Genomic DNA, 15,021 nt, shown 5'->3' with positions numbered 1-15,021 from the left:
ACGAACTATGAAGAAGCTATGATGAGCCAAGATTCCGATAAATGGCTTGAGGCCATGAAATCTGAGATAGGATCCATGTATGAGAACAAAGTGTGGACTTTGGTTGACTTGCCCGATGATCGGCAAGCCATTGAGAATAAATGGATCTTCAAGAGGAAGACGAACGCTGATGGTAGCGTTACTATCTACAAAGCTCGAATCGTCGAAAAAGGTTTTTGACAAGTTCAAGGTGAGATTTTCTCACTCGTATTGATGCTTAAGTCTGTCCGAATCATGTTAGCAATTGCCGCATTTTATGAAATCTGGCAAATGAATGTCAAAACGGCATTCCTCAAATGGATTTATTAAAGAAGAGTTGTATATGATGCAACCAGAAGGTTTTGTCAATCCTAAAGGTGCTGACAAAGTGTGCAAGCTCCAGCGATCCATCTATGGACTGGTGCAAACATCTCGGAGTTGGAATATACGCTTTGATGAGTTGATCAAAGCATATAGTTTTATACAGACTTGCGGTGAAGCCTGTATTTACAAAAAAGTGAGTGGGAGCTCCGTAGCATTTCTGATATTATATGTGGATGACATATTGTTGATTGGAAATGATATAGAACTTCTGGATAGCATAAAAGGATACTTGAATAAGAGTATTTAATGAAAAACCTCGGTGGAGCTGCTTACATATTGGGCATCAAGATCTATAGAGATAGATCAAGACGCTTGATAAGATTTTTCAATGAGTACATACCTTGACAAGATTTTGAAGTAGTTGAAAATGGAACAGTCAAAGAAGTAGTTCTTGACTGTGTTGCAAGGTGTGAAGTTGAGTAAGACTCAACCCGACCACGGCAGAAAATAGAAAGAGAATGCAAGTCAGTCCCTATGCCTCGGCCATAGGTTCTATAAAGTATGCTATGCTGTGTACCAGACCTATTGTATACCTTGCCATGAGTTTGGCAAGGGGGTACGATAGTGATCCAGGAGTGGGTCACTGGACAGCGGTCAATGTTATCCTTAGTTACCTAAGAGGACTAAGGAAATATTTCTCGGTTATGGAGGTGATAAAGAGTTCGTCGTAAAGAGTTACGTCGATGCAAGCTTTTACACCGATCCGGATGACTCTGAGTCTCAATCAGGATACATATTAAAAGTGGGAGCAATTAGCTAGAGTAGCTCCATGCAGAGCATTATAGACATAGAAAAATTGCAAAATACATACGGCTCTGAATGTGGCAGACCCGTTGACTAAACTTCTCTCACACGCAAAACATGATCACACCTTAGTACTCTTTGGGTGTTAATCACATAGCGATGTGAACTAGATTATTGACTCTAGTAAACCCTTTGGGTGTTAGTCACATGGCGATGTGAACTAATCACATAAAGATGTGAACTATTGGTGTTAAATCACATGGCGATGTGAACTAGATTATTGACTCTAGTGCAAGTGGGAAACTGAAGGAAATATGCCCTAGAGGCAATAATAAAGTTGTTATTTATATTTCCTTATATCATGATAAATGTTTATTATTCATGCTAGAATTGTATTAACCGGAAACTTGATACATGTGTGGATACATAGACAAAACACAGTGTCCCTAGTAAGCCTCTACTGGACTAGCTCGTTAACCAAAGATGGTTAAGTTTCCTAACCATAGACATGAGTTGTAATTTGATGAACATGATCACATCATTAGGAGAATTATGTGATGGACAAGTCCCATCCGTTAGCTTAGCATAATGATCATTAAGTTTTATTGCTATTGCTTTCTTCATGTCATATACATATTCCTTCGACTATGAGATTATGCAACTCCCGGATACCGGAGGAATACCTTGTGTGCTATCAAACGTCACAACGTAATTGGGTGATTATAAAGATGCTCTATAGGTATCTCTGAAGGTGTATGTTGGGTTGGCATAGATCGAGATTAGGATTTGTCACTCCAAGTATCGGAGAGGTATCTCTGGCCCTCTCGGTAATGCACATCATAATAAGCCTTGCAAGCAATGTGACTAATGAGTTAGTTGCAGGATGATGTATTACGGGATGAGTAAAGAGACTTGCCGGTAACGAGATTGAACTAGGTATGAAGATACCGACGATCGAATCTCGGGCAAGTAACATACCGATGACAAAGGGAATTACATATGTTGCCATTGCGGTACGACCGATAAAGATCTTCGTAGAATAGGTAGGAACCAATATGAGCATCCAGGTTCCACTGTTGGTTATTGACCGGAGAGGTGTCTCAGTCATGTCTACATAGTTCTCGAACCCGTAGGGTCCGCACGCTTAACGTTGATGACGATTTTGTATTATATGCGTTATGTGATTTGGTGAACGAACGTTGTTCGGAGTCCCGGATGAGATCACGTACATGACGAGGAGTCTCGAAATGGTCGAGAGGTAAAGATTCATATATAGGACGGTAGTATTCGGACACCGAAAATGTTTCGGGGGTACCGGGTACGTATCGGGTCACCAGAAGGGGTTTCGAGAATCCCCCCGGCAACTACATGGGCCTAATGGGCCAAGAAGGGGACAGACCAGCCCCTAGGGGGCTGGTGCGCCCCATGTAGGACAAAATAGGGGGGAAGGAAAGAGGAGAAGAGGGAAAGGAAGGGGAGGGATTCGGCCTCCCCCTTCCTTCTCTCCTCCCTCCTCCTTCCTTCCCCCTCCGGATGAATATGGAAGGGGGGAGGCCGAATTGGGAGGCACCCAAGTAGGGTTCCTCCTACTTGGGGCGCCCCCTTGGCTGCCTCTCCTCCCCTCCAACCTATATATATGAGGGGGGCACCGCTAGAACACACAATATTAATTCCTAGCCGTGTGCAGCGCCCCAATCCACAGTTTACGCCTCCGGTCATATCTTCATAGTGCTTAGGCGAAGCCCTGCGCGGATCACTTCACCATCACCGTCACCACACCGTCGTGCTACGGAACTCTCCCTTGACACTTTGCTGGATCAGGAGTTCGAGGGACGTCATCGAGTTGAACGTGTGCAGAACTCGGAGGTGCCGTACGTTCGGTGCTTGATCGGTCGGAACGAGAAGAAGTTCGACTACATTAACCGCGTTGTCAAACGCTTCCGCTTTCGGTCTACGAGGATGCGTGGACACACTCTTCCCCCCCTCGTTGATATGCATCTCCTAGATAGATCTTGCGTGAGCGTAGGATTTTTTTTGAAATTGCATGCTACGTTTCCCAACACCAGGGTCATCACGAGGATTTTGAGACCGCTGTGCAGAATGGAAACAATGCCTAGAAATTTGAAACTTAATATAACTAAGGAACCTATATAACTAGAGCATATATGCAGGTTGAACCGTTAGGCGGGTACAAGTGCGGAGTGCTTCCTGCTCCAATGCCCTAACTTCATGTCGACAGCGATCGATTGCGTAGGACATCTGTGAAGCATTGGTCAACTGTCAGACGTGATAGTGGATCGCACATCTTGTGGTTGATCAGAGTTTTGACTGTCAATTTCTATACAATACAAGATTTTTTTTTCATACAAGCATTCTCACAAACACCCTGCAAACAAACTCCATTCCATGGTATAAACTCACAATATACACTCCAAAGCAAGTAATCATCACAATTCACAAACACAACATGCGTTGGAAGCATATAATCTCACTATACACAATAAATTGCACAATTACAGCGAGAAAATTTGGAAGAAAGAAAGTAATAAGATAAAGGAAAAAAGGACATGAAGGAAGGAGAAGGGCAGAGAGATTACCTGGCCGGGGCAACGAGAAGTTGGCGTGGTAGCTACCACTTCGGATGATCAGACATAGGAGAATGAGGCTAGTACAAAGAAGAGGGCGATAGGTCAATATGGAGCAGAGAAGGCTGGCATGGGGTCTTGGAGATATAAAAAACGAAATGGTGCACTGCCCGTCTCCTTGGGTTTTCTTTCAGTATAAGCTGTTTTTATGGTTTTGTCTCGTGGATCGGGTTGGGGGGGGGGCTGCGATTTTTGGGCCCTGTGGCCTCACTGCTCGCATATGCTCGTTGGCGGTCTTGGAGGTCACGTTACAAATGTTGCATATGCACTATGTCTAGGGGAAATACGAAACATGTGTATTATCAAAAAGGGCGCACAATGGTGACACAGAAAGACGGTGACATGTCATTTGGCATACGTACACCACATCTTTGAAAATAGTTATATTTAATTAAATTTCACCCTCTCTTTTGTTAATTTTGAAACTGATTGCCTCATTTAAGCAAACGTTTGCCATATTTCACATTTTTCTCGAAATTGTGCACATTTTGTCAAGGTGACACCACATGCCGACGCACACATGATGCACCATTGTGACAGGTTTTTCTTTCAACAACCAGTTTCTCCAAGGGATCAAACAAGAACATCTCAGGTTTTTCCGACGATGTTCGTTCAGTGGGAGAAGACGTTTCCGTCGCCTATGAGGCGCCTGCGATGACCTCATCAATCATGAGATGTGGTGCCAACATAGTATCTCAAAGGTGCTCATAGGGGTACGGTGTGTGTGCACGCGTTCATATGGGTGATTGTATGTGCGTGTATATAAACATCTGCGTGCGTGATTGTATATTGTGTAAAAAAAATGAATAGTAACAGAAACCGTAATCGTGCTGGTAGGCTGGTGTGCCTAATTTCTCCCGGTCGATTTCCAAGTTGTTGTCATTTTCTATATTCGGGTAAATACAAGCCACCATCAGTATACCTCAAAAGAAAAGACGCTCAAGATCGAGATCTCCGGGAGCCGAGTCATGGCCGTTACATGAGCCCATCATCCAGCTGTATGTCCATCACGGTGCCCAGTCCAGCCGTGCTCCAAGCCGAGCACCACTTGGCTTAATTCTGACTCTTCCCGTCTCCACTCTCCAGGCCCTACTCCTACTAGCACTAGCACACGCACCAGCAAACAGCACTGAGCTGAGCAGATCACATCGAACCTTCGACGCGGCGTGTGCACGCACGGCTGGTGTCCCATGGCAACGTACAGTACCGAGCCCTCCATGTCCATCCCACGAGGCCATGATCCCATCCTGTGCCGTGCCGACGCGACTGGTGGTAGCTCGATCGCGTGCGCGAGCGAATGAATGAATGAATGAGTACCATCGCACTCGCCACAGTGAAACAAAACACATGGGCTGGCGTAAAAGCGCAGGTGCCGCTCGCAGGCGCGCATTGATGGCGGTCTGATCTGATCTGATCGCCGGTGGCGGATCGACCGGTGGCGGTGGGTGTGGTGCCAAACCGGGACCGGACATCACGCCGCCGGGATCCGTTGGCGGGCTTCGGCGTGTGGTCGCTATCCGGCAATGAACAGGAGCACCACGTACGTACGCCATATTTATGCCGCCGCTCACAGGCACCGTCAGCAACGAGATGCCTGGTTTGTCTTCCCGGAAACGCGTTTGTTCTCGTCTACCATTCTACTGTTCTGTCCATCAGTCCATGACCATCATCTTTGTTTTGTCTCGTTGATCCGCGTTGTTCACTTTTAAATTAGGCGATCAAGTGGCCAGGGACTGAACAGCGGATGGTACTCCTGGTAGTGGACTGCCCCTGGAAAATCACACCAGCGTCGATATGATCGGAAATGATATGGTATATCTTATCATATCTCCTTCAGTTCTTCAATCATTCGCACGACCTGGTGCTTTGGCAAAGTGACGTTCCCCAGTGCGGGCAATCGAGCTATATTCAGACAAAAGTTTGACTTCGGCGGTTCGGCCCCTAGCGTGTCTAGTATACAAGTATTTTCATGATCGGTTACACCGGGACGATATAAATATGTTTGTACACCACTACATGCAATCTCGAAAATAAAATGTTTGTGTCCAAAATACGCCCATCCATATGACCCAAGAGCTACAGAAAGATGAGTAGAGTTATCATATGCGTGCTAAAAGACGCACTGATGCATGCGTACGCTACAAGGTACTGTACTTAATTAGCATGCATGCACAGCACGGTGCCACCAAACGCCCTAGTCTCAACACGTTGGCTCATCAGGATTGGATATAAGCCGCATCATGAATGACGTGCTAACGGAATAAGTGGCCTAGTTAATTTTGATGGCGACCACCATCACATTTTGTAAACCACTTCTACCATAGCAGCCTAACAGCATGGTCCGTCATTCCTTTGCCTCGTGGGCTCGATGACCAAGATGCTTTTCCATGAACTTTTTTTTACTGCAAGGTGCTAGTGAAAACCGTAGAAAATTCAGGTAACTTGGATGAACAACTGCCTACATCTGCCTGGCTATCTACACACGAACCCATTAATCCCACCATACCGGCGTACCGCGGTGCCCAGAGAGTGAAGGCGCTAATAATCGACAGATCTCCACGAGTTGCTTGGAGCGCCTTGAATTATCCAGGAACAGAAAATTACTAGTACTTTACAGGCAAAGCAGGCAACACAGAAATACCTAATGCTGTACTGAAACTGTAGTCGATAACTTGATGTTAACCGGCGCCATGCATGACGTATAACAAAATTGGCCGGCTGATTAATTGTGACGGCGACCACGCCACTTAACGGAGTCAAGCGAGCAAGCTTGCAGTCATGTTCATTTTCTGTCCAAATTTTGCAACAGATGGAGATTACTTGTGAAATATACTAGTAACAAACTTTGCCCGCACCCTTAGCCACCGGAAATCAGAACTCAGATTTCAGGCCTTGAGTGTTCCTTTTATCAAAAACGGACCTGTCGTTTATTTTAAACTCTCTGCAACTCCATTTTCAAGTAGATAGGATGGAAATGCACTATGTAAACTAACATAAGATCGTTTAGATCACTATTTTAGTGATCTAATAAATAATTTTATATTAAAGCATCTACAACCAGGCACACCAAATCATCCCAAACATCCGGGCGGACGGCCTGGTTACTATGAAAACCGATTCAGATGGGCGCTTTAAATGTCCTTGAACGTCCGGGCTGTCGGGCGCCTTTCATATCCAACCCAAATGGGCGGATATGTGGCGGCCCGGGTGCGTCTACCATGTCGGCTTAGCCCAGCCTGGCCCATGTGTGCCCCACAAATATCCCCATCCGAAAAACCCTAGACCGCAATCAATCTGTACTCCACTTCAGTCCCCTCTCCATCCACTTCACTTCTGATCCCCTCCGAACCCATTCGATGGCCGGCGAGCGAAGTTGTGTTGCCTCCGGTGGGAAATCCGGCTCTCACGACGACTGTAGGGGAGCTCAACGATGTAGAGGAGGTCGCCCTCCGCATCGCGTTGAGGCTTTCGCAGCTCGACCAAGGCAGATCCGGCTGCGGCGGATCTACTTCGTTAGCGCAGCGCTAGCGACATCGCCGGTCCTTCCCGCCCGACACGCTACTTCGGCCGCTACGCTCCTTCAGGTACGCCGCCCTACCACCACCATCCTCTGCTCCGGAAGTGATACCTGGTCACCGCTGGGTCCTCTTGCCCACATCAAGGCCGGCGCACACGAGGACAACCGAGTCTGAGGCACGAGCAGCCCGATGCGAGAGATAGCGTTTGAGGGAGAGGGCGGCGGCGGGGGAGGGGGGCGAGGGGGCGCTCTCCGCACGTCGGGCATGCACGAGCGCGTCGGTCGATCCCAAGGCCGCGCTCCTCACATCGGTCCTTCGCCGCTCTCTCACGACGGCAAAGACGGATGCACGGCGCCTCCGCCGCAAGAATGCCAAGGCGCTCTGACTCGCCATCGAGTTGTCGGAGTGCGATGCAAAGAAGGAGGCGGCGGCGAAGGCGGCCTGCCATGCAAAGGAGGAGGACCGCCTGCTCCGTAGTCTGTCGAGCAAAAGGTGCAGCTCCGACTCCGATCGGACGGACGACTCCACCTCCAGCTCCGACGACGATGCACCTCTGCACGCCGACGCCTACATGGAGGAGGGGCACAACCGCGCCGATGATCGAAAGAGGAAGGGGTCGGCAAGGAAATGATGATTTCCTCCGCCATTTCCCGTTCTATTTATATTTTATCTATGTTTTAAGTAGTTTGTAGTATGAATTTGCACTGTCCGCCGTTGAATTTCGATGAACTATGCTTCTTTTGTCCAGCGATGAAATGTTGATCCGATGAACTACGTGTTAGATTGTGTTTTATGGAGCGTTGTTGAGGTTTCGGATATAAGGGACGCGGATGTGGAAGCCAATATATGAGGCGTGCTCGGGCAGTGCCCGCGGACGCGGGCGCGTTGGTGGGCGTCTGAGGACCTAAATTTGCTATGTCTTGCTGTAGATGCTCTTATAGCTTACAGGAAATACTTGATGTTTAAAAATAAATCGTCTATAGAATGTATTTTCTTTTTGCACGAGATGACGATTTTCTGTGCAACACTAATAATAATGGAAATAAAACGATGTACTGAACGCCGTAAGTTGGTACAATCTGAGATAAGGTTAAATCCCAGTAATCTAGAATCTACGAAGGCATCGTGCTTACTTTAGTACACAAAAGGGGGGGAAAACTCACTCTGTGGTGACACACGTATAAGTGCAGGGCAGCAAGCTGGTGCTACTACTAGCAGAGCATACATACACCCCTCCCGCCTGCCATTACAAACCACCCACCATTTTCGTACACCACGCGAGATCAGGGCACCCAGGCCAGCCTCCCCCAGCTCCACCAAGGAACCAAGAAGCCCGAGGGCAGCCATGGCCGGCGCGTCCGCCACCAGCACCCGCAAGGGCGGCATCAAGGCCTACTGGAAGCACCGCGGGTACGACCGCCTGGACGCGGCCGCCGCGCAGCGCCGCCCGGCCCTCGCCACGGCCGAGCTCGGCGCCGGGGGCGGGGCGGGGGCGGCGGCGACCGCGGGCCGGCGGCGCGGGTGGCGCGTGCGTCGCCGCGGCCTCGGGCGGCGGGTCCTGCGCGCGCTCTCGCCGCGGCGGCTGCTGGCGCGGCTCCGGGACGCGTACGTGAACGCGATGCTCCGGCTCGCGTCCTCCGCCGCCGTGGGGTACGGCTCCGCCCCGTTCTGCGCCGCCCCCGAGCCCTTCGCGCGGCCGCGGCCGCTCAAGGAGTACGACGAGAAGGTGCTGGTGGAGATGTACCGGTCCATCCTGGCCCGCGGCGGCGTCATCCCTCTCTCCGGCGACGCCTCGCTGGTGGTCGGCCCCGCCTCGCTGCCGGCCCCGGCCACGGCCACGGTGGCCTGACCGCCCACCCATCGGTCCACTGGCGCGGCGCGGACGCTACTAGCTTGTCACGCCATTTGCCCCTTGGTTTCGCCGCGCAGAAGGCGTGAAGTGCACTATCTAGCGTGTATGCTACAAGTTCTGTAGTACTATGTCTTGCTGAAATTTGCAAAATACCTACAGTTTCTTCTTCTTCATCTTTTTACGCATTTTACTCCATGAGACTAGCGCAGAACCCTCGGAAGCTGGCTGTGCTGTCGGGTGTCGGCGATTGTTTACTGGAATTCGCAGGATTTTGCGGGAATAAGTTTCAAGCGGTGGCATTTTACGGTTGGTCGCATATAATTAAGCGTGGATGGTAACAGAATTAGTGTGCAAGAATCAGGAAGCGGGCAACGCGCAACCCTTTAGCTTTATACTAGAATATTGTTGCTGTTGACGGTGCTAGCCATACAGACTGGCGGGGCTGCCGGTATTTAAAGTTCAGTACCGCCACAACAACTTACGTGGGGGGCCGGCGCTAGCCGCCCGCTCACGCTCTTCGCGACTTGGTTAATAATAATTGTTCGTGTCCTTACGTGCATGGCTGAAGGTTTCTGGTGTGATTATCAAGTTGGAGATTCTGAGAGCACCATCTGTAAGATTTTCGGTCCATTGGTGATGCTGTACCGCCTTCAGGGATATAGTGTACCGCCTTCAGTTGGATTTTGCCGCTCGGTACTCTTGCGCCGGCGATGAATACCTTCAGAGTGGATCGTCTTAATATTTTGTCTCAAAAATCATTTTCTTTTGGACAAAAAAAAGATTTAGATCTATTAACCAGATCAGCAATACTCCCTCCACTTTTATTTACTCTTCATATTAGATTTGACGGAAGTCAAACTTCGTAAAGTTTGACCAAGTTTATAGAAAACAATATAAACATTTACCGTAACAAGCTGAACGTGGACGGTTCCTACTGCGCGAGCACCGGAACGGCCGGCCGGGGCAGGAATGATCCTACGGGACAGCTCTGGCGAGATCATATTTTCATCCTGCAGGGAGTTGAGGACGTGTGCTGAACCTTTGGAAGCTGAGCTACACGCATGCATGGAGGGCCTCAACCTTGCACTGCAATGGTCGCAGTCCCCATCAAAATCGAGACGGACTGTCTTGTGGCATTTAGGGGCTGTTTGGTTTGAGACTAAGTTTGCCTAAGGTTGCCACATCTAAGGTTAGGCAAGCTTGATAAACTTAGGTGGGTGTTTGGTTCAAGCCACATCTTAGGCAAGCCACATTAGGGTCCCACATTACATACACTCAAAAAATATGGCAAGATTCCCTTAGGCTTGCCAACTTGTTGCTCTCATTTTGAAGAACTAACATTAGGCAAGTATGGTAACATTGTATGGTAAAGTGTGGCATGGTTAGGCCTATAACCAAACAGCCCCTTAATATGATCAAGACGTCGGACGGAGACAGATCTCGTCATGCTATGCTAGTTGAGCAAATCAACAGACTCATGAGGGGAGGTAGAGCCATCAAGCTAGCTCATGTGTGTGGAGAGCAGAATGGCATCAGCCACTATTTAGCTGCTTTTGGTAGAAGGAACGACGCACTGTTGTGTGGTTGGGATCAGGACCGGGTGAAGTCCCTGAACTTTGTAAGAAATAACTTGCTCCTGGTTGATTGAATAAAACCTTCTTTCATCCGCAAAAAAAAACAAGTCTATATGATGTGTAAATACATTCAATAATGAATCTAATGATATGTATTTGTTATTGTATATATTAATATATTTTTTTATAAACTTTGTCAAAGTTTACAAAGCTTGACTTTGACCAAAGGTAATACGCGGACTAAATAAAAACAGAGGGAGTACAAACAACCCTAGCAAATAAAGAAATTGCATTGAAATCCCTGAAAATCGACCTTCTACTTCCTCTAAAAAATGGTGCACAATCGCAAGCCACTACGATGTTGAAGTCAGCCTAACATTGTTTGTTCGTCAATGAGAAGTCATCATGGTAGAGTCCTAGCAGAGCATCGCTTTGGCTAAGCCATACCACCAACAGAGTCGCAGATCAAGAGCCCGGCCTCCTCAAAGGCCCGTAGTCCTTAGGAGAGCACACCAAAGTGAAGGACGTAAGTGTGTGAGGCCGGAGGACCCAACTGCGTAGGGTTGTTGCCGCCATCGCCTCGAAAAAGCTCACGAACCTAGCCTCACTATCCAGAATGGACAACATGAATCTAGGCCCGCGAAGCAGTGACATTGCCACACATAACACCGTTGAGATGTGCTGGCTTAAGAAAAAATTATACGTCAGGCAGATGTCACGACCCCATCAACGACACACCATAAATATTGGACGCACCGCTGGAAGCCCGAAGCAAAGAACAACAACGAAGGCATATCTTAAATTAGTCTCAAAACAGTGAAATTATGTCATAATTCGGTAAATCAAGGTATCACAACACTCCCACATTAACGAGGCTAGTGGAGGAGGGAAGGGGCCACAACCTACCGGCGGAGGAAAAGAGGCGGCAAAGATCGCCTATTGAGAGTTCACATAACCATAATTGATTTTTTGGAAAGCACCTTAATTGATGGTAATCTAAAAAAACTTAATTGTGTTTTCCCCCCAAAAGAAAGCTGAATTAGAAACCAAAATTGGCGGAGGAAAGTGGTGGCAAAGATTTTTCCTGTTTTAACTTAGAATCCAAAACTACATACATGTTGCAACCACCTTGCGTATAGCTGATTTAAAGTTGCTGCCCTGCAATAGCACGACACATCTCTCTTGCGTGCATGCCAAGAGTTGCGGTCGGTTGATAATGGAAAACAAAAGATGCCTGGTGCCTCTACCAGTAGTTGCAGGTCAACTAGATCAGCACCGCAAAATAATACTACAAGCAGGGGAACTGAAAGCTGAACCGATGTACTCGTAGTACTGTACGTACGTAGGGCGTGATGTCTTCTCATCGCCATGTGTCTGTATAGTTTAAGTCGCGCGAGGGAGACAGAAGTTGATCACGATGTGGCGCGTATGCGTCTGCGTACGCACAGTGGGTGCGGTTTTCTTTTCATGATTCGATTGAGCATAGACGAAAAAAGAAAAGCGTAGCTGCCTGTGCCTTCTAGTAGGTCTGCCTGTGCCTTCTAGTAGGTCTGCCTGTGCCTTCCAGTAGGTCATGGGAATCAAATCCACGTCCACTGATTTTATTTTCATTATCCGCCGCACTGATCACGAATGTGTTGGTCTCGAGGAAAGCAAGAGGAGAGAACGATTCGCGTGCTGCGTTCGGGCATGTTACTCTACTTTTTTTTTTTTGAGGGAGGCATGTTACTCTACTAGTCCGTTGAGGTGAAGTTGCTCTCCACGGCCCTTATTAATCACGAATCATGTTCCTCGATTCCCGGCAAAAAATAATACTTTCTTTGTCTCAAAATAACTGTTGCTGATTTAGTACAACTTTAATACTAAGTTGTATTAAATCAACGACACTTGTTCTGAAACGGAGAGAATAATATCCATGTCTCTTATGATAAAGAATCAAGATCCAAGTTGTCATTTCCTCCCCAGATGAAGTGGGATGGAAAAAAAAAGAGGCAACAGAAGATGCAGAGATGCCATGTTCCTCGAGGCAACTGCGCGCGTCCAAGATTTGGCTTTGGGGCCTTGACCTGAACGCAAACAAGCTATCAGGAGCTGCAATAAAGAACATGTTCATCCAATCATTATATCAAAGCTTATACAACCGCACTAAGCGAATGCCCAGCCTCTTCATAAGAAGATGGACGCAACCAACAAAAATTGGTATGCACCCAAGCGTAAAGTTTCTAAGTCTGTGTATTCCTTAAATACCTACGGGTCGTCATGTATAGCTCATTTTTGCTTCGTGAGATTGCTTTTATAGAAATCTTGCTAGGATAAAGCAGTCAGCAGGGTTCTAAAACAAGTGCAATTGCTACATAAAAAAATCAACAAATGGACAATTCAAATACGATATTTTGCGCGTATAAGAAGATCGGACGGACGACTCCACCTCCAGCTCCGACGACGATGCACCTCTGCACGCCGACGCCTACATGGAGGAGGGGCACAACCGCGCCGATGATCGAAAGAGGAAGGGGTCGGCAAGGAAATGATGATTTCCTCCGCCATTTCCCGTTCTATTTATATTTTATCTATGTTTTAAGTAGTTTGTAGTATGAATTTGCACTGTCCGCCGTTGAATTTCGATGAACTATGCTTCTTTTGTCCAGCGATGAAATGTTGATCCGATGAACTACGTGTTAGATTGTGTTTTATGGAGCGTTGTTGAGGTTTCGGATATAAGGGACGCGGATGTGGAAGCCAATATATGAGGCGTGCTCGGGCAGTGCCCGCGGACGCGGGCGTGTTGGTGGGCGTCTGAGGACCTAAATTTGCTATGTCTTGCTGTAGATGGTCTTATAGCTTACAGGGAATACTTGATGTTTAAAAATAAATCGTCTATAGAATGTATTTTCTTTTTGCACGAGATGACGATTTTCTGTGCAACACTAATAATAATGGAAATAAAACGATGTACTGAACGCCGTAAGTTGGTACAATCTGAGATAAGGTTAAATCCCAGTAATCTAGAATCTACGAAGGCATTTATACGTGCAGGGTTAGATCGATATGTGCACCAAACACATGCATTAGGCCATCATCCTCGAAATCACGTCACATTAACTAACGAAACTTGCGAAATACGACTGGATAATGCATGGTACTACTCCGGAGTAGCTAGCCTTGCCGGGTTGCAGCAATAAGTGCCTCGAATTCTCTATGGTCGTCACGTCCATGTCCGGTTCAAGGTCGGAGAAGCGAAGTGCGGTGCGGTGCATGGCCAACCGCCAACGACCCGATGTCCATCGTAATTAGTGCCAGCCTCCACAATCGATCACGATCGTCCCCTCTAGTCTCCTCCGCACGCCGCGGCATCATGCATGACGTGACGCCTGATCGATCAAGGTCGGCCTCCCTAGAATATTTCTTTCTTTTCCGCGAGGGAAACTCCTTTCTTTTTTCTTCGGCGAAAACACTGCACGTACGGCCCTCTCTAGGGGTTCTCATTCCTCCTGGTCTCGTCGACCCCGTGAAGCGTGTCGGCCATGGCCGGCTGCCACGTCCGCGTACGCGGCGTAGAACGACGACAAAGGTGCAGGCCAGCTTCCGGCCGGGTGAGGAGTAGACCGGGTGCGCGCATCTTTCACCAGAGCGATGCGAAACTGAGGGTTGTGATCTGGTTCGCTGGCAGACGAGACGGAACAGGACGAGCGGAGACTAGTCAGTGAAAGAGCGCTGGTTTGACACTTTGGAAAACAACCGCACTTCACATCACTTCTCCGACCTTGAACCGGACATGGACGTGACGACCATAGAGAATTCGAGGCACTTATTGCTGCAAGCCAGTCGAGCTACTCCGGAGTACCATGCATTATATCCAGTCGTATCTCGCAAGTTTCGTTAGTTAATGTGACGTGATTTCGAGGACGATGGCCTGATGCATGTGTTTGGTGCATATATCGATCTAACCCTGCACACCAAACCCAACCCTGTGCTTACCAAGTTAATTGACATTTCCACTCTGCCACTATCTAGCGTCATGCCATATATATCTCTCTATAGAAATATAAGAGCGTTCAGATTAAGGATGGCAATTTTATCCATGGACATGGGTACCCGTGGATATCCGACCCGAATGGATAGGGTTTGGATACATTTTTACGCCCATGGACAACACCCGAATCCGACCTGATTACTCGTGGATAGGGCATGGATATAATTATGTATCCATGGATATACCCGAAACCGACCCGATAGTATGACATGTGTGTCAAAATTCAGTGATCCCCGCTATCCCATGTTTCAAT

The 15,021-nt window shown here is 47.9% G+C and overlaps 1 protein-coding gene across 1 annotated transcript; it reads left to right on the top strand.

Moving 5' to 3' along the window:
- The first annotated feature begins 8,476 nt into the window (after positions 1-8,476).
- LOC123181752 (uncharacterized) lies at positions 8,477-9,465 on the top strand. Its single transcript, XM_044594083.1, has one exon. The coding sequence runs from the start codon at positions 8,655-8,657 to the stop codon at positions 9,156-9,158; it is 504 nt and encodes a 167-aa protein (XP_044450018.1). The 5' UTR covers positions 8,477-8,654; the 3' UTR covers positions 9,159-9,465.
- Positions 9,466-15,021: the final 5,556 nt, after the last annotated feature.

This window comes from Triticum aestivum, chromosome 1D (genome assembly GCF_018294505.1).
Source record: "Triticum aestivum cultivar Chinese Spring chromosome 1D, IWGSC CS RefSeq v2.1, whole genome shotgun sequence".
Lineage (NCBI taxonomy): Eukaryota > Viridiplantae > Streptophyta > Magnoliopsida > Poales > Poaceae > Triticum > Triticum aestivum.
The sequence above is the reverse complement of the archived record's forward strand: the minus strand, read 5'-3'. Positions and strand labels throughout refer to the sequence as shown.

Excerpts from the sequence above, each read along its gene's own strand:
- LOC123181752 (XM_044594083.1), top strand. The coding sequence starts at position 8,655 with ATGGCCGGCGCGTCCGCCACCAGCACCCGCAAGGGCGGCATCAAGGCC.